This window comes from Nycticebus coucang, chromosome 18 (assembly GCF_027406575.1).
Source record: "Nycticebus coucang isolate mNycCou1 chromosome 18, mNycCou1.pri, whole genome shotgun sequence".
In the NCBI taxonomy this organism is placed as follows: Eukaryota; Metazoa; Chordata; class Mammalia; order Primates; family Lorisidae; genus Nycticebus; species Nycticebus coucang.
In genome coordinates this window covers 75,155,889-75,181,944 of record NC_069797.1, presented here as the reverse complement: position 1 = coordinate 75,181,944, position 26,056 = coordinate 75,155,889, and the positions used below count along the sequence as shown (strand labels likewise).

Genomic DNA, 26,056 nt, shown 5'->3' with positions numbered 1-26,056 from the left:
TGAAATCCCGTCTTAAAACAAAAACAAAGCAGTTGAGAACAGGAAAGCACGTGGGGAAATGGACATGCATGAGGTCCCTCTCCTCCTTGCAGACTCCTGACAGTTGAGGGTCTGCAGCATTTCAGGTTTTTGGAGTCCCGGCCCCGGGACACTCCCCATTGTCTCACCTCTCACCGGCTCACCTCTCACCGAGTAGCTTCCCCGGCCCTTCCTTGGTGACCCTGGAGCCCTGCTGGGCCTTTCCGCTGGGCTCTGCTGAGGAGCTCTGCAGGTTGCTCTCATTTTGCAATAGGAATGAAACGTGGTTGCAGGGGCCTGACCCTAGACCAGGGGTTTGGATGGTCGCCAAAGTAGGGGATCACAGCTTCCGTTCCCCACCCCCATGATCCCATCACCGCAGGCTCCCCACCTCTAACCCAGGGTCTGAGCTGTGTGGGGTTTTGTCCCTCCATCCTCCCCTTCCCCTCTCCAGCCGTCTTGGTGAACCAGTTTCTCATTACGCCCCCAGTTTTGGAAAGACTGGGGGGCCCAAACAGTTCTGAAGATCCTTCCGAGGGGAACCAGGCATGTCGCTTCACAGCTGCAGCCCACTGGCCTCTGGACGCCTGGAGCGGGCGGAGCGCGCAGCGCGCAGCCAACGCGGCAGGTGGCGGCGTCTCCCCGCGCCCGGCCTGCCCCCGGACGCTAAGCGCCAGCCCTCTACCGTGCGGTGGGGAAAGCGCCCTGCCCAGTCCCAGGCTGGCTGCGTCCCGGGCTGGGCGCTGGAGGGAGCTCGGCGGCAAGAGTGGCGGCTAAGTCTTCCGGGGAAGGGGCAGCGCCGGAGAGGCGCGCACAGCTTGGGCGCCAGGGACCCACTCCATCCTCTGGGAACCTGCCGCCCAGCCCCTGAGGGTGCAGCGGCGTCTGAAGGCCTGGCCGGGGCAGAGGGGGAGCTGCGGAGCTGGGAGGAGCCGCAGGGACAGGTGTGGGCAGGACCAGGCGGGGCAGGGCGGCCGCCTCAGCGAGCCTGCCCTGGCACACCCGGGACTCTCCCCGCCGTCCGGACAGCGGCGGGTCCCGGGAGGCTGCATGGGGCTCCTGCGCGGCCGGCTCTTCTGGCCGCTGCTCCTGCTCGCGGCTGCCTGCTCCGGGATCCTTTTCGCCCTGTACTCCTCGGCAGTGGAGCGGTCCCCAGAGCCCCAGTCCGGAGCCAGGTAGGGGTTGCTGCGCCCTGACCCGGAGGGCGCAGTGGGTGAGCAGGGCAAGGCGCCCAGCCAGAGCTCCCGGGCCGCCCGCAGCTTTCAACCTCGCTCTGCATCCACCCTTCTGGGGGGGCTCTCAGCGGAGACTTGGGTGCGGCTCTTTGTTCCCAGAGCCCCGGCCCAGGTTAACTTCACGCTGCCGGAACCCTACCGCCCCTGCCTGGGTATAGGAGAGACCTCGCCCCCTGCGCGCTGGCGACCGGCCCTGGACTCCTTGGTTGATCAGTTTCCTTGGGGCCTGATTAGAATCACCTTTCTATTGTTGAAAGTTGGCAGGATCTCCTAAGTCAGACAAAAAGTTCCTTTTATGTCAAGAACTGCCCCTCGGTAACTTCAAAAAAAAAATTCTTTCTTAGACTCTACCTCTTGGGCAGGGACCCAGGTCCCTCAGTTTTCAACTTTGCTGGGATCCTCAGCACAGCCGTTGCCTGTCCCCTTTCCCGCTCTGCCCTGGTCCACTCCCCGCGCCTGGTGCCCTTCTCTCCAGGCCTGGGTTCGCCCCGTTCCGGCGGGCTCCCTGGGGAAGAGGAGACGTGTCTGATTCCACCCGAGTTCCCTCCTCGCGCCCCCTCCTGAGCTGCGCTCCGCCTGTTCGTTTCTGGGCACCCCGCTCTCTCCTGAGAGCCTACCTGTGGCAGGAGCTGGTTCCTGTCACTGAAAAAGCCTCAAAACGGTTTAGCACCCGCCAAAGCCCCAGAGTGTGAGCAGGAAAGGTCCCCACAGCCTCTTGCGGAGGCCTCTGGGCCCAGCCTTTTCCTTCCTGCTGCTCTCCTTCCCAAACCTTGCTAGAAGTATGATGAGATAAAAATAAAATTGCTTCCAGGAGATAAAGGCAAAGGACACATCCAAAGTAACAAAACACTATGAAACAGCTTGCAAATGGTCCCAAGCCTAGTCATCTTAGAACAAAGGGCGCCTAGGTTACTAAATCTTGCAGTCAGAAATTGCATAATAAGACCTGAAGGCTTATAAAGAAAGGGGATCCTTGACAATTTTATCTTTAAAAACACAAAGAATCCCACCTTGAAGAAATGCTAAGTTATTGAGGTGATCAGTATGCTAATTAGCCTGATTTGATCATTATACTGAAACATCATGCTATACCCCATAAATATGTACAATTATTATGGGTCATTTAAAATAATGTTTTTTTAAAGAAAGAGAGGCCAGGCACAGTGGCTCATGTAAGGAGGCTGTGGCTGAGGCAGGAGGATCAATTGCGCCCAGGAGTTGGGAATCCCCCAAAAAAGTTTATAGGCTGGGTGCGGGGTGCTCAAGCCTGTAATCCTAGCACTCTGGGAGGCCAAGGCCAGGCGGGTGGATTACTTGAGCTCAGGAGTTAAGGAAGAGCCTGAGCAAGAGCAAGACTCCCATCTCTAAAAAATAGCCGGGCATTGTGGTAGGGGCCTGTAGTCTCGGCTACTCAGGAGGCTGAGCCAGAAGAATCACTTTAGCCCAAGAGTTTGAGGTTACTGTGAACTATGACGCTTTGGCACTCTACCAAGGGTGACAAAGTGAAACTCTGTCTCAAAAAAAAAAAAATTTTTTTTTTTAATTAACCAGGTGTGGTGCACCTGTAGTCTTAGCTACTTGAAAGGTTAAGGCAGGAAGATCACTTGAGGCCAGGAGTTCAAGGCTGCAGTTACCTATGATCAAGCCACTGCACTCCAGCCCTGGGTGACAAAGCTCTACAGAGTCTACAAAAAAAGGAAGAGGAAGAGAGACCATGAGATAGCATTCTCATCACCCCTGGCCATGTGATGCCCTGTCCCACTTCAGAACTCTGTAGAAAGTCCCCACCAGCAAGAAGGTTCTCTCCAAGATGTGGCCTCCCAACCCTGGACTTCTCAGCCTTCATAACTGTAAGAAATAAATCGATTTTGCCATAATTTTTTTAAAGCCCACAAAGTAAACATTCTTTCAAAGTACTTAATACAACTTTAAATGTGAGGTTTATTTGTATGTCCATTTATACCTTAACAAAGCTTTTTTTATTTAAAAAAAAAAAAAAAAAAGAGAGAGAGAGACAGATCTTTCATCTTTTCAAAATTTATTATGACACAAGAACTTGGCTGTTTCTTGCTGTTTCCAGCCAGGTGTTTGTAGCTTACACGCAGGGGTAGGTTGGACTCAGTCCTCACTGTAGGAGGTGACATTAGTGGGGAAAGTGATGCCATTTTGTGATTCTTTGCAGGGCCAACAGGCTGTGTGAGCTTTGCTAGCTGGGGACTGCACAGCGGGAAAGGTGGCTGGGGCAGGGTCTACAGAGCTGGAGGAAGGGACTTATTGTCTCTCTCCAGCTTAGAAAGAAGAGTCCAGTCTGGGAATTTACTCCTGGCAGAGTCCGGCTCAGTGGTTCCCAGATGTGGGGGATCTCTAGAACTGTTTTTTTTTTTTTGTTGTTTGTTTGTTTTTTTCAGATAGAGGCTTTTTGTTTGTTTGTTTGTTTTGAGACAGAGTCTCACTACATCGCCCTGGGTGGAGTGCCCCGTGGCATCACAGCTCACAGTAACCTCAAACTCTTGGGCTTAAGTGATTCTCTTGCCTCAGCCTCCAAAGTAGCTGGGACTACAGGTGCCTACCACAACACCTGGCTATTTTTTGGTTATAGTTGCTGTTTCATGTTGTTTGGCAGGCCCAGGCTGGATTCAAACCCACCAGCTCCGGTGTATGTGGCTGGCACCCTAGCTGCTGAGCTATAGGCGCCGAGCCTCAAAAAGAGGTTTTAATAGAGAAGGGTGTGAGTTATTATCTATTGCCAGTGCTATTTCATTTTGTTTTTAAAAGAGAGGGGCATTTTAGGCCCCCAAAATTACTAGGAGTATGATCTAAATTTAATTGAGTAAATTTAGTCTTAGGAAAAATGCACTACAGTGTCCTTATTTCTACTCAGGCTGATAAAACTTCCCAGAGGGGTGTGCATGGACCCTCTCCCCACTCCTTTCCAGAACCCCAGACAAGTATCTGAGAACTCGGGATTATTGAGAATGAGGGGCTGGCAGAAGTCGCCCAGCACAAGGGATACTCTGAAGATGCATCAAGCTTCCCTTGCTGTTCAAGGCAGAAAAACCTCCCCTGAAGCTCTGCCCTCCTGCCTCGACTCTACCCTGTTGGGTGACCCCTGCCTCAGCCTCCCAAGCCCAGCTGTACAGTGGAATCACCTGGTTTGGGCGTGAGGGATGGGGTTGGACTCAATGATGGCCACACCTCACCCCAGGTCAATCAGATCTGAATCCCAGGGGTGGGGCCTGGGCATTGGTGTATTTCACATCTCCCTGGGGGTTCTCAGAGGCAACCTGGGCTGAGCAACATCTTCCTAGCCCCTTCTCAGAGGGAGTGGTATTGGGCTCAGGGGGAAGAACTACAGAATAATGTGGGTCAGCAAATGGCTTGTCCAAGGGGGAACGAGATCAACCTGCTCTTTTTGGACCATTCCTCCAGGGTCTTATGGGCAACCTGAGAAACCAAAGGCAGGCAGGTCACAGGCTCCCTGGTGGCTTAGCTGTCTCAGCACCTAGAAGCAAATAACAAGAGGCTTTTGTTTCCCTTGAAAACTGCTGCCCCAAAGCCCTCCTCCACCTGCTCCCTGAGGCTGCTGGGTGAGGGAGGGTTGGGAGAGCAGAGCCACGTTTCTGAGTGGACAGAGGCTTCCATTCCATTCTTCTTGCTTTCCCTCTGCCCTGATGCCGGGGCCACCTAGTCCCTGACAATTGGGGGTGGGGTAACATTAACCCCTTACCTCCCTTCAGACAGGATGCTGATAATAGAGGCTGACACAAAAGGGTCCTTCTCTTTCCTCCTTTAGGTAACAATAGCTAAACTTTAGAGGACAGGTTTTATATTTGATAACATAGACTCTCTGTTTGAATACTCACAACAATCAGATGTGCTGGATATGATTATCTCTGTTGTACAGAGACAGGCAGATGTGCTGGATATGATTATCTCTGTTGTACAGCGCACCTGCTGAGCAGTGGAGCCAGGATTCAAGCCCAGGGAGGGAGGCTTCACAGCATCTAGTCCATTTGGTTTCACCATGACAGAATACCTAAGACTTGGCCATTCATAAAGAATAGAGATTTATGGTCCTGCAGGCTGGGAAATCCAAAGTCAAAGGGCCAGCATCCGGCAAGGGCCTTCTTGCTGCATCCTCACAGGTGTTAGACAGAAAGGCAAGAGATTAGGTATGCTCAAGAGGGAAGGGAGCCGAACTCAACCTTTATCAGGAACCTCCTCCCAAGGGAACAGCCTTAGTCCATTCATTTGGGCAGGGCCCTCCTCACCTAATCACCTCTTAAATGTCCCAGCTCTCAACATCGTTGTGTTGGGAATGAAGTTTCCAACACGTGAACTTTGGGGAACAGCCATGCTGTTTACCAGGACCACCCTGCAGGAGTGGGGAGCTGAGTCATCTCAGACCTAACACCTGCCCTCGGGCCTCACCAGGGAGACCCCACAGACAGGCACAATTCCAGGGGACTGGCAGTGTTTTCTAATAATAAATAAACTAATGAAGTGACAGTATTTCATGTGCCTAAAGGGAGAGACGTGGCCAGAATAAGAGCATAGACATAGAAGGAGTAAAAGAACAAACACCTTTTGGACCCTGGCAGACTTGTCAGCCCCTGGAGCTGAGGGAGTCAGTCAGTCCAGAAGCTTCCAAGGCCAAACCTGCTGACCACTGCTTTACTTCTGCCTTTTCTCCCAGGGACACCACATCATCTCAAGCATTCTTTCAACCCAAGTCATCGAACTCTAGGACAAGAAAGGTACAGTGACCAGATTCTCTGGGGCAATTTTGAACAGCCTTGGGTTAGCAGGGAGGAGGGGGAAAGGAAAACAAGAACATTACCATGAGATCTGGGCTCTCTGATTTTTTGTTGTTGTTGAAACAGAGTCTCACTTTCTTGCACCAGTGGAGTGCTGTGGCATCACAATTCACAGCAACCTCAAACTCTTGGGCTCAAGTGAATCTCTTGCCTCAGCCTCCTGAGTAGCTGGGACTACAGGAACCTGCCACAATGCCCAGCTAGTTGTTTTGTTTTCTATTTTTAGTAGAGACAGGGTCTTGATCTTCCTCAGGCTGGTCTCCAATGCCTGAGCTCAAGTGATCCATACGCCTTCAGCCTCCCAAAGTGCTAGGATTACAGGCATGAGCCACACTGCGCCCAGCTATAAAAGTCACATTTAAACTGCTCACCCTGGTGTAAACTCCAAGCCGTGGGAAAATGCTCCATGTCTGTCTGAAGGGTTTGAGAACCTTCAGGACTCCACTCTGTAACTGTGTAAGTGATGGGCAACGTTGATTCCAGCCTCTGTGCAATCTCTCACTGCAGCCTCATGGCAACCCTAGGAGGCATTCCTTACACATGAGCAAAATGAGCACATAAAAGTGCAGTCATCTCAGGATCACAGGTCGTCAGAGGTGGTTCTGGTCTAGAACATGGCTCTGAACTACTGTGCCAAACAGCCTCCCCGGTCCTGCCCCGCCCCACCCCATCTCAGCTCTGGGTGAGCAGTTGATGCCTGTGTCTCTGGATTAATACAAGCTTTGCAGGTGCTTTCAGTGCTCAAGAGACTGAACTGGGACATGCTGACTGAGCCCTCAGGGAGAAAGATTTCACTGCATAAAAGAGCTTAGTGACAGCCAAGTTGTTCAGAGACAGAGACAATAGCTGTGGGTAGGTGATGGGGTCCCAGTCCTGAGAACAGAGGCCAATGGAGACCAGACGCAGTGGCTCACACCTGTAATCCTAGGACTGTGGGAGGCCAAGGGAAGAGGATCATTTAGGCCTAGGAGTTTGAGAGGAGCCTGGGCAACATAGTGAGATCTTGTCTTTACAAAAAATAAAACATAATAATGATGATAAGGTATTGGTGGCATGAACCCATAGTCCCAGCTACTTGGGAGGCCGAGGCAGGAGAATCGCTTGAGCCCCGGAGTTCAAGGCTACAGTGAGCTATGATGACTCCATTGCACTCTTGCCTGTGCAACAGAACAAGACCTTGTCTCAAAACAAACAAAAACAGAGGCTAATGGACACTTGGCCACAGATGAAGAGAGGTCTGAAGAGTCTTATGAATGCTTGGACCAGGTTATTTTTCTATTTGCTAAAGTCCTTTCTGCCTTGAGATGTTTGATGCAAATTGATATATATTCCCACCTAATTTAAAAGAAAGGATTTGGAGAGCCTTTGGGACATAAATAATAAGACAAAAACATAAAATAGGATAAAACGAGGAAACGAGTGGAGGAAAAGTAAAGGTAAGAAAAAAGACAGTGGGCTGCACCTGTGGCTCAGTGGGTAGAGTGCTGGCCCCATATACCGAGGGTGGCAGGTTCAAACCCGGCCCCAGCCAAACTACAACAAAAAAAGAAAAAAGACAGTGTGAGGTGAGCGCAGGAAGAATGTGCCACAAAGTGGAAGAGATGGGCCGTCTATCTGGCTCTGAGTTAAGACATGCAACCATGGCCATGAGTAAAAGCAAGCCAGTTACCCAAGTAATATGAAGACCTGCAGATTTTTCTCATGGCGTCTCATAAAGAGGGCCCCCAAGACCCCTCTGATAAATTGAATAGTGAAATTATTATAGTCAGTCTGCTATAATGCTTGCATTTTTAAAATTTTATTTATTTATTTAAAAAATTTTTTTTGCATCTCATTTTGTCACCCTCAGTTGAGTGCTCTCGTATCACAGCTCACAGCAACCTCCAACTCTTAGGCTCAAGCAATCCTCTTGCCTCAGCCTCCCAAGTAGCTGGGACTAAAGGTGCCCACCACAACACCCAGCTATTTTTAGAGGTAGGGTTTTGCTCTTGCTCAGGCTGGTCTGGAACTCCTAAGCTCAGGGCAATCTACCCACCTCGGCTTCCCGGAGTGCTAGGATTATAGGTGTGCGCCACCGTACCAGGCCTGTAACGCTTGCTTTGAAATTGTTAATTTGTTCCAACAAGACTGATATATTAGGAAACAATCTGAGCATCACACATGTTTCATGGTTGTTTATAAGAAATTTTGTCAGTGAAAATATTAAGTAAACACAAGAAACCACACCCAACTGAACACAGCCACGTAGGAATACACAAAAAAGCACATTCCTGCATGTCGACATCCATCGGCTTCACAGCAAATGCTCATCCCTTCTCATTTTATTTTATTTTTATTTATTTATTTTTTCGAGACAGAGTCTTACTTCCACACCCTTGGTAGAGTGCTGTGACAACATAGCTGACAGTAACCTCAAGATCTTGGGCTCAAGAGATCCTCTTGCCTCAGCCTCCTGAGTAGGTGGGACAACAGGCACCCGCTACAACACCCAGGTATTTTTAGAGACAGGGTCTCACTCTTGCTCAGGGTGGTCTCGAACTCCTGAGCTCAGGCAATCCACCTGCCTCGGTTTCCCACAGTGCTAGATTACAGCTGTGAGCCAACACACCTGCCTATCCCTTCTGATTTTAGACAATCTTCCTTCCACCATTTCATAGTACCTCTCAAGCTGCCCCTTCCAACTCCCACTTCCACCAGCAAACCTCAAGTATTCCTTAACCATGGAACACGTGTAAAACTGTGCTTCTGTCTCTTTGGTTTTTATCTTCTGTTTTCTGCATAACTCACAAGACTTCTCAGTGTTGTGCTGCTTGCGTATCTCACGCTCTCATAAGCCCCATGGGGCCTTTGTTTTTAGATAGGGTCTTTTGTTCTGTAGCCCAGGCTAAAGTGCAGGGGCATCATCGCAGCTCACTGCAGCCTCCAAGTCCTGGACTCGGGGGATCCTCTCACCTCAGCCTCATGAATAGCTTAGATTACAGGTATATGCCACTACCTCTGGCTAATTTTTGAAAATATTTTGTAGGCCAGGCACGGCAGCTCATGCCTGTAATCCCAGCACTCTGAGAGGCCAAGGTGGGAGGATCCCTGGAGGCCAGGAGTTTGAGAACAGCCTGAGCAAAAGCAAGACCCCATCTCTACTAAAATATAGAAAAATTAGCCAGGTATGGTGGCAGGCACCTGTAACTACTTGGGAAGGTGAGGCAGGAGGATGGCTTGAGCCCAGGGGTCTGAGGTTGCTGTGAGCTAGACTGGCCCAATGGTACTCTAGCCCAGCAACAGAATAAGATTCTGTCTCAAAATATAAATATATATATTTTGTAGAGGTGGGGTCTCATTTTGAGGTTGCCTGGCCTCAAATGATCCTCCCACCTGGGCCTCCCAATAACATTTGTGACTGTGCCCCACCTAAGCCCCATGACTTTGATTGCACAGCTTTCCATATCATGGTGACTTTTTGGCACTCATATGTCACATTATAACAGAAATTACTGCACAGCTACTTCCTGATTTGTCCTTTGATCAAACCAACAGCTTAACAAGGAGCCCCATTCAGTGGCAACAGTAGCCCTACCCAGTCACTGCTGTGTGTGATTCTGACACTGTGAGATTGCAGGTAGACTGGGCTGGAGCCTGCCTGTTTAGTCACCTCACACTCCCTCCAGGCCCCTGATTGAAAAATGTATTCTTCTCCTGTGGCTGCTGGAACAAATGACCACAGACTAGAGGGACCTAAAACAAGAGAAACTGGTGGGCACAGTGGCTCACGCCTGCAATCCTAGCACTTTGGAAGGCCCAGGTGGATTTCTTGAGTTCAGGAGTTCGAGAACAGCCCAAGGAAGAGCTGATCTCTACCCCCATTTCTATTAAAAACAGAAAAAGTAGCCGGGCACAGTGATATGTGTCTGTAGTCCCAGCTACTTGGGAGGCTGAGGCAAGAAGATCACTTGAGCCCAGTTGAGGTTGCTGTGAGCTAGGCTGACACCACTGTACTCTAGCTTCCGCAACAGGAGGAGACTCTTGTCTTAAAAATAAATAAAAACAGGAGAACCTGATTATTCCACTGTACTGGGAGGACAGAAGTCTGAAATCAAGATGCTGGCAGGGCCATGCTCCCTCTGTAGGTGCCAAGAAGGGCTCCCAGGCCTTGGCCCAGCCACAGGTGACTCCAGAGGTTTCTTGGTGTAGCCACATCATGTGGTCACGTGGCCTCCTTATAAGATACTAGTCCTAGGGCCCAATCTAAACCCATGTGACCTCCTCTCAACTAATCACATCCACAAAGACCCTATTTTCAAATAAGGTCTCATTCTGAGGTTATGGGTGGACATGAATTTGGGAGGGACATTATTCAACCCAGCATAGGAACCACCTAGAAGAAAGGTGACCAGTCTGATCACACTCAAACCTCACAGTGAGCCCTGCCGAGTGAGGGTCTGCATCCAGGCCCACGACTCCAAAACCCAGGCTGGAACTTCTTCTCGGAGTGGGCAGCAGGTCCTACCCACTCACTGGAGAATGGCCCAGTGCTTACCCAAGTGTGAGGTGAAGTAGTATGAGGCCAGAGCCACCAGGCCATGGATACATGGCATCCAGGAGAGGAGGGGCCGGCAAAGCCAAGTCCGGAAAGCTCTCTGACCCCCACTGGCCAGCTCAGCCCAAAGATCCAAGGATGGCCCCATCTCGAGGAGGAAGAGCAGGTCTCCCCTCCCAACTCCACTATGGGGTCTGTGGGCTCCTGGGGAGGCTCCCTTCACCCAAGCTGCCTCCTAGTTCAGCCCTCCCATCTTCCCACCCACAGAGCCGCCCCTGCCAACATCCACTTCACCTGGCCATTCAGCGGCATCCCCACTTCCGGAGTCTGTTTGATCTCTCTAAGCCAGTGCTGTTGTGGTGGGGCCTCTTCACTCCAGAGCTCTGGGACTGCCTGAGCCAGCACAAGGCCCCCTACGGCTGGCGGGGACTCTCTCACCACGGTAATCTGCCACCTGCTGCCTCCCACCCTGCCTTCTGCCTCAGCTTTCCATTCTTGCCCCCAAGGGAGGCTAGTTCTCCCAGTGCTCCTCTTTCCGGCCCCCATAGCTATGTGACTCCTTCCTCACCTCCCTCCTCCATCTAGGCACCCAGGGGTCTGCAAGAGGGCTGGGCCCACCCCTGCTGGGTGGTATTCACCATCTGGGGCCTTCCCTGGCATGAAAAGCTCTAGCGTCCAACAGTGGCCAGGAACAGAGGTGCCTCAGCCTTCCTCACGGTTGCTGAGGGAGCCACCATAGTTCAGGCCCATACCCCCCTCTCAGATTGATTGCTCCCCATCAATCTGCCCCCCCCCACCTGCACTCCTCACTCTCTCCCAGGCCTCAGAGTCTTTTCTTTTGGAATATATCCAGTCTTAAGATAAGTTATCCGACTTCTTTTTTTTTTTTTTTGGCCGGGCTGGGTTTGAACCCGCCACCTCTGGTATATGGGACCGGCACCCTACTCCTTGAGCCACAGGCGCTGCCCCAGTTATCTGACTTCTTACAACAACTGAAGACCCAGCAAGCCCCTGCCCCACCATCCTCTCCCACTCTGATGGTTCCTTCTCCTCCCACCCTCTGTGTTTCTTGGGATAGGCTGGGCTCGGGCCTGGGGGAGGCTCCAGAATGACCCTGCCATCTGTCCCCATCCTACCCTGCAGCTATCAACTCCACCCTGCGCCTTCTAAATGGGTCAGATAGCGCAGAGCTGTTTGCCGCCTCCAGGGAGCCACCTCCAAACTGTATCCGGTGTGCTGTAGTGGGTAACGGGGGCATTCTGAATGGGTCCCGCCAGGGTGCAAACATTGATGCCCACAACTATGTGTTCAGGTATGAGGGGCAGGGGGCAGTCCTGGGGCGCCAGCTTCCCTGGGACCAGTGAGTCAAGGCAGCAGTGGTTTTAGGCAGCTCAGCCATCATGATGGGCACACAGGCCTGGATGGAGCCATGTGTGAAGACAGAGGGTGGGAACCCAGGAGGAAGGGGCCACCAGGGCCTGATTTACCTATTCCCTGGTCATTGGTCTGGAAGAGTGGGGGTCAGGCTGGCCAGCAGGTACTGGTGCTGCCATGGGCAGAGGGAGTGTCCATCCAGAGGCATGAGAACAAGAAGGCAGAACCGTGGAGATGGAAGTAAACGGATGGCATGTTGTAGCCACAGAGACTGATGGGTCTCTCTGCTGACATACACAGGCTCAACGGTGCTGTGATCAAAGGCTTCGAGCGCGACGTGGGCACCAAGACTTCTTTCTATGGTTTCACTGTGAACACGATGAAGAACTCCCTCATCTCCTACCGGAACGTGGGCTTCACCTCTGTGCCGCAAGGACAGGTAAGGCTCCTAGCAGGTATGCCATTGTGGTTGACAGTGACCGTGGGGGTGGGCCACAGGGTTCACAAACCCTGGTCCAGTGGATGGAGACATGGTGCTAGGATTTGTGCTGCACGAGAGGGCACCATCGAGGTGAAAGAGGATCTGGTCAGGAACACAGGACACCTCTGGCACACGGAGTGTGGATGGCTAATATTTACTGAGTGCTCATGGCATGCCAGGCACATTTTAGACCACATCAGCCCCCACTTTACTGGTAATGAAAGCCTGGTGCTCTTTGGAGAGATCCCTGCACAGAAGGGTGTGTGTTAACCCTCTGTTCCCAGAACGACGACGCAGGGAGTAGACATGATTGACCACCATTTCCAGATGGCAAAGCTGAGATGCTGAGAGGTTCGGGAACATGTCCAAGGTCAGCTAGCTGGAATTATCAAGATTGAGGCCCCAGTGCTAGGGTTTGTTTGTTTCCTCACACTGCCCCCTGAAAGAATGATGTGTGACCTCTCTGACTCGCAAAACAGCCCTGTAGGAAAATGAGGCTCAAAGCGATGGAGGGACATGTCCCAGGTCACAGCTGGCGGGTTGGGGTCTAGCATCTGAGTCCATCAGGACTGGCCTCCAAGTTCTTTCAACCATATCTGGTTGCCAGAAATTCACACCTCCTTTCTCGTGTGCTCTGAGAGACCCCTGGAAACCGGGTTCTGTGGAGGTGGACAAGGCTGAGCGGGATTTCTAACAGCTTCCTCCTCTGACCAGGGAATTAGTGTCTGCATACTGAGTCTTCACAGTAGAACCCCTCTTAGCTCTTGGTAGGACAAAATGTGGCAGTGGCCACAATACCTGTTTGAGTTATCTGTTGCTATGTAACAAGTGACTCCAAAACTTGGTGGCTTTAACCATTTATAATCTTACAATTTCAATAGTCAGGACATTTGGGAGCAGCTTAGTAGAGTGTTTTTGGCTCAGGATCTCCAGGTGGTGGACTGTGGTCTTTGAAGACTTGTCTGGTGCCAGAGACAAGATGGCACACTCACAGACCTTGCCATGTGGGCCTCTCCATGGGTGACTCCAGTGTCCTCACAACATGGCAGTTAACTTCACCCAGGGTGAGCAGGAGACAGCAAGGAAGCCACAGCACCTTTTGTGACCTAGTCCTCGAAGTCACACATCGTCACTTTGTTTTGAGACAGAGTGTCACTCTGTCACCCCAGCTAGAGTGCAGTGGCATCATCCTAACTCACTGCAACCTGAAACTTCTGGGCTCAAGTAATCCTCCTGCCTCAGCCTCCCTAGGAGTTGGGACTACAGGGTCCTGCCACAATGCTCTGCTAATCACTTTCTGTTTATTAGAAAAGTCCTATGCATTAGTCACTCAGTCCAGCCCATTCTCAAGGAGATGGTAATTAGGCTTCATCTCTTGGGTGAACATCAAAGGATTTGTGAACATACACGAAACTGCTACAGTACCTCAGAGTGGAAATTACAGGTGTACAAGAGAAATTCTGTCAGCTTAAACTGGGGTGGAAAGGTACCCATGCCAAGACGGAGCTAAATGTGGCTTTGTTCCCCTCTGGGCTGTGTCTCTCTTTTGACAGGACCTGCACTATATTTTCATCCCCTCCAACCTCCGAGACTACGTGATGCTGAGATCGGCCATCCTGGGTGTACCCATTCCCGAAGGCCCTGATAAAGGGGACAGGTGAGCAGCGAGGCCGCAGGCTGAGGTATAGAGTGGGTGATGCTGCAGTTGCCTCCCCTCGCTTCCAGGGCCAGTTTGGGGAGAGAAGATGGGACAAGAGAAGCAAAAAAGTCCCAATAATTTGATAATCTCCAATTAGTCAACATAATTCAGCATTGGAGAATTATACTCTTTTTGCCTACCCCAAGGAAAGCCCAAGTGACCCTAGGGTCCCACGTAATCCTCCAGCTGGAGGCTGGAGGGGAGATTTTCTGAATGGAGCAGACAGGCTGCTATCTCCATAACTGGCCCAGCACTAGCTGCCCAAGGATGTAGGCTCAGCAGGTCTGCTGTCCTGCTGAGCTCATTGTTCTGGAAACCAAGAGTAGGGGCCCGTCCACACTGCTTCTCCTGTGGGGCACCTTCCCAGGGCCATGCCCAGAACACAGGACAAGCAGGCCCTGTAGGCCCAGTGTCTGGAAAGGTGGGAACAAAGGGCACTTATCTTCTCTCTCCCACCTTCCTGCGTGGCAAGCTTGGGTCCTGTCTTTTGAACCATGTCCTAACCCTCGTCTGAACCTCTGCTTTGTGGTTCTGAGACAATCTCTGTTCTTGAGATCAGGTCCCTAGAAATTTACGTCATTGCTGTGGCCTAGATGACCAGCCTGCCTATTTCAGTGCTCTTGGAGCATCTCATCCCCTCCCCAAAAAGCACTTGCCAGATGGTCTTTATGAGTTAATCCCTGCCCTGGCCCCACAACCCCCACCCTGGCGACTATCCAACAATCATTATGATGCTGAGGGTCATGACCTGGCCTTTATGACACAGTAGGGCTGGGCCCTTAGGGGGGGCTGCCTCAAAGACATCAGGTGGACATAAGCCTCCCCAACACCAATGAACTCCCCCTCCCACACCCCCAGTCCGTCCCCTACCCAGTCCCCCTCCCAGTCCCGCTCCAACAATGTGGTCGCCCCTCCTGGCCAGCAGCCCAATTCCAGCTCTGGAGGCTCAGCCCCTTCTCCTTCCCCTACTCGGGTCTCCTCCCGCCCCCCCTCTCACCCTGCCACCCCAAATGCCTCACAGCCCTCTTCCCGGGCTTCCTCCCTGACCCCTAGTCCTCACGTGCCCCGAGCGGGTTCCCAGAACCCCACTCCACCCCCGTCCAAATCGCCCTCCCAGTCCGGTCTTAAATCCCTCTCCCGAAACCCTTCCCTAAACCCCACTGCACCCGTCACTAGGTCCCCCTCCCAAAGCCCTGCCACCTCGGCCTCCTACATCGGGCCCATTCGCGGCATCCCGTCCTACATCGCCCCCTACGTGCCCCGCTTCATGAAGGAGCCTCCCTTTTTCCAGCCCCCCACAGCACCACTCCCGCAGAGCCGCTGCTTTTCCGTCCCCAGCCCCTCCCGGGAGCCAGAGAGCCCCCGCCCTCCGGACTCGCTCTACTTCCCCCTGCTCCCCCCACCCCCTCACTACCCTCCACTGAACTGCTCCTCCTACCCGACTCCTCCCGCCCTCTTCACACCCCCCTCCTCCCTCTCCTACACCCCACCCGTTGAGGTCCTCGTGAGCGGGAAGCCACACGTGGTCCCCACGGTGCTGCCCGCCACCTTCTACACCCCCTTCTCCCGCTACTACTCCCAACCCCGCCCCTACTACGGCACCAGGTACCGCCGGCGCCCCAGCGCCTCTCCCCTCCCCTCCCTCTCCCACTTCCCATACGACGGGTCTGGGCGCTCTGTCCACTTCTATCACGGGTCCTAGGCCTCACACCTATTTTGGACCAGAAGCCTCGGCCAGTAAATTTAAGCTGCTACATCCGGACTTCATCGGCTACCTGACAGACAGGTATGGAAGTGGGATGCTGGGAAGAACAGCTTCCCAACCTGTCCCCGCTGCACACCCGCCCCACGAGCCCCTGTACTACCCAATAACCTGAGCTCACCTATGCTGAGTGCTTGGTGTGAAGCACTTTCCGTTCTTTGACCTACTATCGTGGAACCTCCATAGCTGTCCACCTCCTTAAGTTGACCTAATTTTCATAGACTGGACATGCACCCACATCAGTGTCAGTGCAGTGGGGCTAGGTCCTTGTGTTGACCACCTCCGTATGTTGGCCAGGTTGTTACAGTCCTTTGGGTGGTCAACTTACAGAGGTTCCACTGTATGTATTTTATCTAACATCTTGATGGGGAGGATTCAACAGGAAATGCATAGGCAACTCAGGATAACTCAAGGCTTCTTTTTTTTTTTTTTTGTAGAGACAGAGTCTCATTGTACCGCCCTCGGTAGAGTGCCGTGACGTCACATGGCTCACAGCAACCTCTATCTAACTCTTGGGCTTATGCGATTCTCTTGCCTCAGCCTCCCAAGCAGCTGGGACTACAGGCGCCCGCCACAACGCCCGGCTATTTTTTTTTGTTGTTGCAGTTTGGCGGGGGCTGGGTTTGAACCCGCCACCCTCGGCATATGGGGCCGGCGCCCTACTCACTGAGCCACAGGCGCCGCCCAACTCAAGGCTTCTTAACTAGGAACTGTTCCCGAAGGCATAGGCTAGGTATAGGGAGCCCTGGGCGTGCGGCAGTAGTGGGCCCATTAGAAGCCGAACACAGCAGCCCAGGTGACAGGAGGGGAGGTGGCTGGGGAACAGATGGCCCGACCTCACTTCCCTCCCTACCAGTGGTTCTCAATGTTGGAGGGGAGAAGTACATAATGCTCTTGTCTGGATATATGTATCTATATATATATATATACATTTTTTTTTTTTTTTTTTGAGACAGTCTCACTCTGTGCCCTGAGTGCTGGGGCATCATCATAGCTCACAGCAACCTCAAACTCTTGGGCTCAAGCAACCCTCTTGCCTCAACCTCCTGAGTAGTTGGGACTACAGGAGCCTACCACGCCTGGCTTGTTTTTAGTAGAGATAGGGTCTCACTTTCGCACAGGCTGGTCTCAAACTCCTGAGCTAAGGTGATCTACCCACCTTGGCCTCCCAGAGTACAGGCGTGAGCCACCACACCTGGCCTGGAGATATTTTTGGTTGTCAAGGGGGTGGGGGTGGGGAGTGTAGTGAATGCCACTAATAGTAGAGGCCAGAGATGCTGAACACCTTATACTGAGTGCATGGGGAGGCCCCAGCAACAAAAAAACATCTGGCCCCAAATGCCAATCATGCCACAGTTAAGAAGCCCTGTGGCAGACCAGAAGCCAGTATCTCAGAACAGGGATCAAGTGGGCCAGGGACGCATGTGCTACTGCAGAGGCCAAATTAAGCCCCAGCAGTTATGTCCCCAAGCTACAGAGGAAGAGACAGGCTCAGAGAGGCTGGAGCCCATGGGCCACTACACTGAAGCTTCATCTTTGGACAGTGTGGGGTACACCCCATCACAGCATCTGCACTCCCTATCCCTCACCCATGATTCCTGCTTGACCAGGATATGGGGTAGAGAGAAACTCAAGTCTTAATCTAAACAAGCCAGGCCCTAAGCAGTGAGGTTACTGAGTAACTCAGGGTAAACAGCGGTGTCGCAGAGTGGGAGCAAGAGAAGGGCTTCACCTATAGTTCCTCTTTCTTACCACCACCCTCCCGCTCTCCTTTTCTTAAGGAGTTTTATTTCAACCAGATTGTTATTGCATTTAGGGGTCCATTTGGCTTTTTATCCAAATAGGAAATTGAGGCCGGGCACAGTGGCTCACGCCTTTAATCTCAGCACTCTTGGGAGGCCGAGGTAGGCAAATAGCCTGAGCTAGAGCAAGACCCCGTCTCTAAAAATAGCCGGGTGTTGTGGCAGGTGCCTATAGTCCCAGTTACTCGGGAGGCTGAGGCAAGAGAATCACTTGAGCCCAAGAGTTTGAGGTTGCTGTGAGCTGTGGCACGACAGCACTCAGCAGTCTACTGGGGGCCACAGAGTGAGACTCTGCCTCAAAAAAAAGAACCCCAATAGGAAATGAGTGGGGTAGAAGGGCCAGGGTTTTTGAAGTTTTCTGATCTGTTTGAATGGATAGTTGTCAAATGTGACCTTCTCAAATCTCAGCCTCTTTCTGCTTCCAGGTTTTTAAAATCAAAGTTGATTAACACAGATTTCGGAGACCTATATATGCCTAGTACTGGGGCCCTCATGCTGCTGACAGCTTTGCATGCCTGTGACCAGGTAAGAGGTCATCTTGCTTAGAGGCCTGTGGCTGCAAAGGACAGATGTGAATTGACCCAATATAAACCTTAGACCTGAGACTCTCAGCCTCCATTTATAGGGGAAGAATTCCCAGCTGCCAAGAGTGCCACTCCACTGACTTCTGTGCCTGCTGTCCAAGGTCACATAAAGGCCAGTTCTGGGCTGGCCTTGCCTTGGCTCCCACTGCCACACGCCCTGCTTCCTCCTCTCACTCTTTCCCAAGGCAGCTACTTGATATGGTATCCAAGACACAATTATCAAACTACTCTCCTAAAAGCAGAATATTCCCCCACAGAACTAAGGACATCCTAGAGCTGGTGGAGCATAAAGTTTAGCCTCATATACACAAAAACAAAATCACTGTATGAGACATTCCTGTTGCTGTGCTACCCACATTCACTTCAAGGAGGCAGAGGGTGAGCAGCAGGCTTTCAGGGGTCAGAGCTGGGGGGCAAATGCCACTCCACCACCCTGGCCTGCACCTTGCCTTTCTTAATGCTAGTCTCCAGACTGCAGCCTCCAGAACAGAGACTGGGTAGTAACAGGCTTTTGCATCTTTGAGTCCCAAACACAGCTCTGAGCATGTTTCCCCATTTGTTAAACAGGGAAAAGCCCTTTCACAGACAATATCTACAACTTAACCCCAGCAGGGGGACCACTCCTTTGTGAATTCTTATCACTTCAGTCTGTCTACATACCACAGAAGCTCAGTAAATACTAACTCAGTGACTACCCTTGTCCAGGTCAGTGCCTATGGATTCATCACAAGCAACTACAGGAAATTTTCTGACCACTATTTCGACCGAACAAAGAAGCCATTGATATTCTATGCAAACCACGACCTAACCCTGGAAGCCACCCTGTGGAGGGACCTACACAAGGCTGGCATCCTTCAGCTATACCAGCGTTGACCTTAAAGCACCAAGCCCTTTGCTTCTTGCCTTGGACCCCCTCAAATGGCCAAAAGCCTTTTTCTAGCTTTTCAGCCCCCCCATTTTCCAACAAAAGGCTCTAGGTGTACATTTGTGACTGTCACCTAGGCCTGCCCAATGCAGGACATTCTATCCTAACCTCGGCTCATCCAAAACACCTCTCTGGGTCTGAGATATACCCCAACCTTGTAAAGGGACTGCTTTGCTGCATTTGTACCAAGCGACTTTAGGAAGTGACTAAGGGCCTACTGTTTGACCAGGACAAGGAAACGCACAAGCCCCAGACTGCTACTGTGTCACACCCCACACAAAGGCCAAAACACTTCAACTTCAGGATATCTCCTAAGAGCCTAAGAACATGATAGACTTCTGCCCCGTGATAGGAGAAAAGGCAGAATGTAATTCAATACTAGGTAACTGCATAAATGATGGACAACCATTTTGTCTTCCTTTGTGTTGGGTAAATCATATGCAAGAAATGCGTGGTGTTTAAGATGGAGACCCCTCCCTGAATCCAAGAGCACTACTAGGGTACTGGGACAATTGCTTTGTGGCCTTCCTGCCACTGAGGGAGATCTTATTAGAGATGTGTCACCATCCAGTCACAACAGGATGACATTACTGGGTAATAAACCATCACTGCCACATCATGGCTTCAATAAATTTGAAGTTATATAGCTGACAGGTAGTTTAATAATTTTACGGGCTTTGATTCAAAGAGGTTTTAATGAAGTGTCATCCCAACAAGTCATCACAGTCCTTAAGCAAGCCATTATTTACTGTTTTGATAATTAGTGGCTTTGGACAGTTTGAGATGCTACCTTATATAAAGCAGAGGGAAGATGTCTCCACAGGGATAGCTGACTAAAGACTTCTCAAGGCATCAATCCATATCGGTCAGTTTACCAAGGCCCAGGACCTAGCTTCTGATTCTATCAGAACACTTAACAAAAGTGATGAGATTAACAACATCACTAGAAGTAAAATACCACTTTAGAAATTCAGAGACATCTAGTTTTAACTACTAAAGCAGCTACTTGGGGAAACCATAGCATCCTGCTGCCTGGAGAGGAGGAATTAAGAGGATTTCAGTTACTGGCATCAGCACAAAGCCTTTCAACTTGCTTTACCTTGGCAACACCAAACACTCCTCAGTTTCCAGGAAAGCAGTATGTTCCTTTCTATGGAATACTTGGTATGGAAAGAACATAGTCAAATGGGAATATGCAAGGCATCCTTCTGACAAACACAATCCACACTAGTATCTTACACAGTAATCTTTTAGTAAAGAAACCCAATTGCCCTGGTAAGCAGTATTGGAAATTTTCTGACTATTTCAAATGAAAAAAAAGAAAAAAACAAGGCATTGATATTCTATTCAAATCATAATCTATTCCCTGGAATAGATCTATTCATTACATGTGAAGTAAAAGCACTAAAACTTATGTGGGTTACATTCCAGTAGTGAGGCACAAAATCAATTTAGCAGGCTATTAAAAAAATAGAAAACAGGCAGCGCCTGTGGCTCAAGGAGTAGGGCGCCGGTCCCATATGCCAGAGGTGGTGGGTTCAAACCCAGCCCCGGCCAAAAAAAAAACAAAAAATAAAAATAGAAAACATCAGATGGCATTCTGTGTAAGTGGGATTAAGTTTTATTTTCTGAAACTCATACAAATGTGTTTACCAAGTAATAGAATAAAATATCATTCTCACTGTGGGTTTCAATCTGAAATCCACAATGTTAGTAAGTCAATAAAAAAACTTTATTTGTGCTTCAAAATTTAAACCCAAGACACACTGCTCCCATAGGAAAAACATTTCCCATCAGTCTCCCCTAACAGAGTATATACATGTTAATAATTTCAAATTACAATCATTATCAGAACTGCTAATTTATAACTTTATACCCAGATCACCCAAACTGGAGGTCTGAATGTACTAAGTTGTACCCTAATTTCACTAACTGCCAAAGGTTTTCTAGGATAATCCCAGCCACTCGAATTCCTTTAAAGATGAAGTCCAAAGAACTCTCAAATGATTCTTTGGGGTAGATTATTTTACAGGCATTAGCAACTGGCAGCAGAGGCAGGGCTGTGCTGATCTGGCATCCCATTACAGTTAACCTGCAAAACCAAAGGAGAATTAACCTGAAATAATGACCAAGAAAAGAGACTCAAAACTGAAAGCTACATTGTAACAACCAATTTAGGTGAAAAAATGCAGTCAGAAGCATTAATTCTAACCAGCACAAGGCATATGTGTGCACTATGGGAACATAATCAAGGACTATCAAAAAAGAGCTCCCATGAAACACTAGAGATATTTACATTTATATTCAATTCCCTCTGAATGTAAACATTTTAAGTCAAACTTTAAGGTTTACTTAAATTCCATAGAGCAGTCAAATCTACTCAGAAATAACCAAAGATGCAGAGTTTCTCCACTCGCTCAGCCACCCTTCTACTTTGTTTTACTTGTAGGCTGAAAGCTGCTGGGGCGTTTATAGGTTCGTTAAATCTTACGCCAAATACAGCTTCTTTAGTGACCAACAAAAAGGTGACCTTTAGGCTCAGCGCCCGTATGTGGGATATCAGTCACATACACCAAGGCTGGTGGGTTTGAGCCCAGCCTGGGCCTCCTAAACGAGAACTCTAACCAAAAAATAGCCAGGCATTGTGGTGGGCACCTATAGTATTGTGCCCAATTGGAATGAGAGAGGGCAAGATGTGGTCAATCTGGCCTTCTCAGTACTCCCAACTACTCAGGAGGCTGAAGCAAGAGAATCACTTAAGCCCAAGAGTTGGAGGTTGCTGTGAGCTATGACGTCACAGCACTCTACCAAGGGTAACACAGCGAGACTCTGTCTCAAAAAACAAACAAAAAAAAGAAACGAGGTGTCTGAACACACCCACAAATTCTGACAGAAAAGAAAGGCAATCTGTTGTGTCCACTTCGAGCCTGGCACATAAATGGAAACAAAGCCAGGCACCCAGCCCCTAAGTGCCACTTTGCTTCTTTCTTGTTCACATGCCAGCCTTTGCTCTCAAGGAGCAGCCCCATCTGTCATGGCAGATAGTATCCAAGCTAGACTTAGGAGAGCTCCCTGGTGTTAACAAAGCACTGGAAACCAATCAGCTCTGCCAGCACCACGGTACCCCTTCCCCTTAAATGTCAGGACACTGGTGCAAAGGCAAGGTCAGAGTCATTAAGCATTCTTAACTGCCAGAAGCTGGCATGCATTTCATATTCCCTTCTCAGTTTCAAAGAGCACATTCATGTTCTTGAAATGTGACAAGCACTCTCTCATTCCACAATAGGAGCCAAAACCAAATCCTGGCTACTTGTCTATTTCAGCCACCTCTTATAGCCTGTACCCTCAGAGCCATCAATCAAGGGGCTAGAACATTACCAGCAATGACACATTTGGTATTCAAGTTTCAGAGGGATGAAGCACTAACTGGGCTCTGGGAGGTAGAGGGGAACCCCCGAGGGGTCCATTTAATTTGCTCTCCTAAAAAGCCCGAACTTTTTTTTTTTTTTGTAGAGACAGAGTCTCACTGTACCGCCCTCGGGTACAGTACTGTGGCGTCACACGGCTCACAGCAACCTCTAACTCTCGGGCTTACGCGATTCTCTTGCCTCAGCCTCGGGAGCAGCTGGGACTACAGGCGCCCGCCACAACGCCCGGCTATTTTTTTGTTGCAGTTTGGCCGGGGCCGGGTTTGAACCCGCCACCCTCAGCATATGGGGCCGGCGCCCTACTCACTGAGCCACAGGCGTGGCCCAAAAGCCCGAGCTTTTTAAGAGCATGGGTGTATTTGGGCCCTGTGCAAAAAAACAAGCACAGGGCCCTAACTTTAAGCCTCAGAATAGATTATTTTCCTCAGTAGAGATCTTCAGACAGGGATAACCGACCATCATAGGCTTATGGGGCCTCTTAGGGACATGAAAGACATAAAGCTTACAAACAGCAGGAATCACTTCACTTGCCTCAGGAAAAGTAGTTCATTAATTCTCATACTGCAAACACCTAGCAAAGAAAACAAAACTAAGCTAAAATCTCTGTCACTTTGCACAGCTTAAGTCTGAAGCAGGGGAAGCAAAAAGAACAATCCACCTGAGCCTGTTTAAAAAAGTCTCATGTACTTACATGCCTGAGATGGTCTACTTCAGTCCAGGTTCAGGGCACCTGCCAGTGTGACTACTAGAGGTCCTTTTTCAGCCTCAGAAACTGAGGCTGAGACCATACCTGGTGAGGATAAGAATTAAAAAGAAAAAGAAAATCTACTCAAGAAGATATAAAGTATAATTCTCAGACAGTTCTCTTGAAAACCATTGCCTAAATTTTCCTTAAGACAAATTTGGGAAACTGAGTTTCAGACATCCACATTCCACACAGAAAGGCCTTTCTTTGCCTTCAGACAGGGATAACTCTACATCATCATGCACTCAGCTCCCACCAATCTGCTAGCCCACAGTGCTGATAGCCATAGCACATGCAAACTATTTTTTAAATCAAATTGTGCGGGTGGCTCCTGTGGCTCAGCGGGTAGGGTGCCGGTCCCATATGCCGGAGGTGGTGGGTTCAAACCCAGCCCCGGCCAAATTAAAAAAAAAAAAAAAACAAATTGTGCTTTATTTCCCCTGTAAAAATTCTCAATGTTGTCAGTTTTATTAGCAGATCACTTTGTTTCAGCTAGCCTGTTGAAGGCCAGGGCACCAAATACCAGCTACCAAGAAGTAACATCATAAGGTCACTTTTCTTCACCTACCTGTATATACAAAACTACCCTGCAGAGCAAGTATATGGCTCTTTCTTAAGATAAAGGATTAGAGATCTGTGTCCCAAGAGCAACTTAAAAATAGCCTGCACTATAATCTTACTATAGTAAAATCCTTGAGCTAAAAGCAGATCAGGTAATCTAACTGTTCCTATACACCCATTCTCCAAACACAAATGAGGCACACAGATCTTAGGCTTTCCTTCAGAACCATTCTTATCCATTACTAAAGGTGGGGCCCAGGAAAAGTGTGTATTTTAACACTATAGGTGGTTCTTACCCAGTCATGTTTGGAAACCACTAACCCTGTTATACAAATGCAAAAACAAGTTATCTGCTCAGACTACAGCCCAGACTGACTAGATCAGTCTAATGTACAGTTGTGAGGGTTTCTCAATCTCAGCCTTACTGACATTTTGGTTGAATAAATTCTTTCTAATGAGAGATGTCCTGACTATCATGGGATATTTAGCAGCATCCACTACATGCTAGTTAGACTCTCTACCTCCAGTTGAGAACCACTGATCCAATCTAACTCACTAACTTCATGCAAGAGAAGTCATGTTAACTTCAGGCAAGAGAACTCTCTAAGCCTCATTTATTTACACAGCAGCAGAGTGGGGAAAAAAATTCACCTCACATAGGATTGTTATAACAAATACCATTTGTGAGAGTGCTTGCAAGGAACACAGCAAAAAGCATTCCATACTACTCCCATTATCTGGGCACAATCCCAGAAGACCCACGCATCCCTGAATCTAAGAGACCAGTACTTAAAAGCATAATATATGCTTACCATTTACAGAAATTTCATCGTGAAGATTCTTACACTCAACATCATTAATGGATTTTCACATGACAACACCTTTCATCTAAAAGAGAAAGATAACATGCTTTACCGTTAACAGAAACAACCTTAAAGTTCTTACTGTTGAGATATGTATTAAAAAGCTGAGCCTCAGGAAGTCAGTACTCCTCACTAAAGAAGTCATTTCAGACAGGGATAACTTTAACTCATCCTCAGCTCAACCAGTAACAAGCACTCTGAAATTCCAGCTAAAACTCATTTTCCAAGTTTTCCTTAGAGCCCTGGGCACAGTTGACATCCACTATTGATTACAGTGACATCTAGTGGCTCCTAATTACAAATGCACAGCCCTCCTCATTTTTACCATTAAAAAAATTAGCATTCTGAGTTTTGGGTAGACATCTTACCCTAACTAGACTTCTGTGTCACCACGTACTGACACAACTGAACTTAACCTCAGAACAAAGCATGAGGCAGATGGATGTGATAGCAAGAGTTATACCAACTGTTTTCTCAATGCTGATGACCACCCCCGTCCTGACTGCACCCATTCTTACTTATTTTAAGGCTCCCACCGTTATTCTGAAGCTTCAACCTGCAGCTCTGCTTTTCACCCGCCTCTGCAGATGACCTGCGGGAAAGGAAAAAGGGCTCGTTAAAACTACTGCTTTCCAAAGGAAGTCTATACTTCCACTGATTACTATCGATAAAGTTAAATGAAAACCACTGACTGGGGCTCAAGGCACCCCAAGTGGAAGTCCTGTATTCACACATCAATAGTCCTGAAATTGAATTAAGAACTGTCACTGTCAGGTCGTTTCCCCCGGGCGGACACAGGAGTCCCCGCGGCGTCCACGCTCAGCACGCGTGTGGCTGGCGCACCAGGTCGCACAGGTCGGAAGACCTGTCTCCAACAAAGAGCCCTTTGAAGCCGAAGACCGGCTTGACCTCTTTCCTACACATTATACAGTGTCTCGCCGTTTGGAAAGCATTTGGTCATCTCAATCAATCCTCTCAAACACCTATGAGAAAGACACCGGCTTTACTGTCACCACTTGGCCTCTGACGAAGGGAAGGCCGAGTATATTAGCGCCATTGCGAAGGAAGACCCCGATTTCCCACATTGGCAGGCTCACCGTCACAAGCCCGATGTTGCTCCCTAGTCTCAACACCAGCGGGAGCAGCCATGACCACCAGCCACGCGGCCGACCTGGCAAAGAACGCAAGACCGCGCCTGCGCGCAAGTCTTCTCGGCAGTCTCGCAGAC

The 26,056-nt window shown here is 49.6% G+C and overlaps 2 protein-coding genes, 1 long non-coding RNA gene and 3 other non-coding genes across 9 annotated transcripts; 2 read left to right on the top strand and 4 right to left on the bottom strand.

The window, feature by feature from the left end:
* Positions 1 to 976: 976 nt before the first annotated feature.
* Positions 977 to 19,882, top strand: ST6GALNAC2 (ST6 N-acetylgalactosaminide alpha-2,6-sialyltransferase 2). Of its 3 annotated transcripts, none has more exons than XM_053568674.1 (9): positions 977 to 1,193; positions 5,950 to 6,010; positions 10,872 to 11,046; positions 11,748 to 11,835; positions 12,279 to 12,417; positions 14,013 to 14,116; positions 15,861 to 15,944; positions 18,148 to 18,247; positions 19,012 to 19,882. In XM_053568674.1, exons 1-9 carry the CDS (start codon positions 1,069 to 1,071, stop codon positions 19,177 to 19,179), a joined length of 1,044 nt encoding a protein of 347 aa, XP_053424649.1. In that variant the 5' UTR covers positions 977 to 1,068; the 3' UTR covers positions 19,180 to 19,882. The 3 variants fall into 3 exon arrangements, with proteins under 3 accessions (XP_053424649.1, XP_053424650.1, XP_053424648.1); XM_053568673.1 differs by having other exon boundaries at positions 981 to 1,193; positions 11,748 to 11,916; XM_053568675.1 differs by lacking the exon at positions 15,861 to 15,944 and having other exon boundaries at positions 979 to 1,193; positions 11,748 to 11,916.
* LOC128569956 (uncharacterized) lies at positions 14,121 to 15,879 on the top strand. Its single transcript, XM_053568676.1, has one exon. It carries the CDS (start codon positions 14,991 to 14,993, stop codon positions 15,858 to 15,860), a length of 870 nt encoding a protein of 289 aa, XP_053424651.1. The 5' UTR covers positions 14,121 to 14,990; the 3' UTR covers positions 15,861 to 15,879.
* Positions 19,883 to 20,668: 786 nt separating the features above from the next.
* On the bottom strand, positions 20,669 to 26,048 carry LOC128569959 (uncharacterized). 2 transcript variants are annotated; one of them, XR_008375501.1, is made up of 5 exons: positions 25,926 to 26,047; positions 25,347 to 25,420; positions 24,778 to 24,853; positions 23,351 to 23,449; positions 20,669 to 21,323 (listed from the first exon to the last, which is right to left on the bottom strand). It is a non-coding gene; the product is annotated as an uncharacterized LOC128569959 (long non-coding RNA). The 2 variants fall into 2 exon arrangements; XR_008375502.1 differs by lacking the exon at positions 20,669 to 21,323 and adding an exon at positions 23,185 to 23,230 and having other exon boundaries at positions 25,926 to 26,048.
* On the bottom strand, positions 23,058 to 23,129 carry LOC128571421 (small nucleolar RNA R38). The gene has a single exon (XR_008375838.1). It is a non-coding gene; the product is annotated as a small nucleolar RNA R38 (small nucleolar RNA).
* On the bottom strand, positions 23,570 to 23,653 carry LOC128571422 (small nucleolar RNA R38). Its single transcript, XR_008375839.1, has one exon. It is a non-coding gene; the product is annotated as a small nucleolar RNA R38 (small nucleolar RNA).
* Positions 24,933 to 25,010, bottom strand: LOC128571420 (small nucleolar RNA R38). Its single transcript, XR_008375837.1, has one exon. It is a non-coding gene; the product is annotated as a small nucleolar RNA R38 (small nucleolar RNA).
* Positions 26,049 to 26,056: the final 8 nt, after the last annotated feature.

Coding starts and splice junctions, on each gene's coding strand:
- LOC128569956 (XM_053568676.1), top strand. CDS start 14,991: ATGAACTCCCCCTCCCACACCCCCAGTCCGTCCCCTACCCAGTCCCCC.
- ST6GALNAC2 (XM_053568673.1), top strand. CDS start 1,069: ATGGGGCTCCTGCGCGGCCGGCTCTTCTGGCCGCTGCTCCTGCTCGCG. Junction 11,047..11,747: donor GCGGGGACTCTCTCACCACG/GTAATCTGCCAC, acceptor CCTACCCTGCAG/CTATCAACTCCACCCTGCGC. Junction 11,917..12,278: donor GCCCACAACTATGTGTTCAG/GTATGAGGGGCA, acceptor TGACATACACAG/GCTCAACGGTGCTGTGATCA.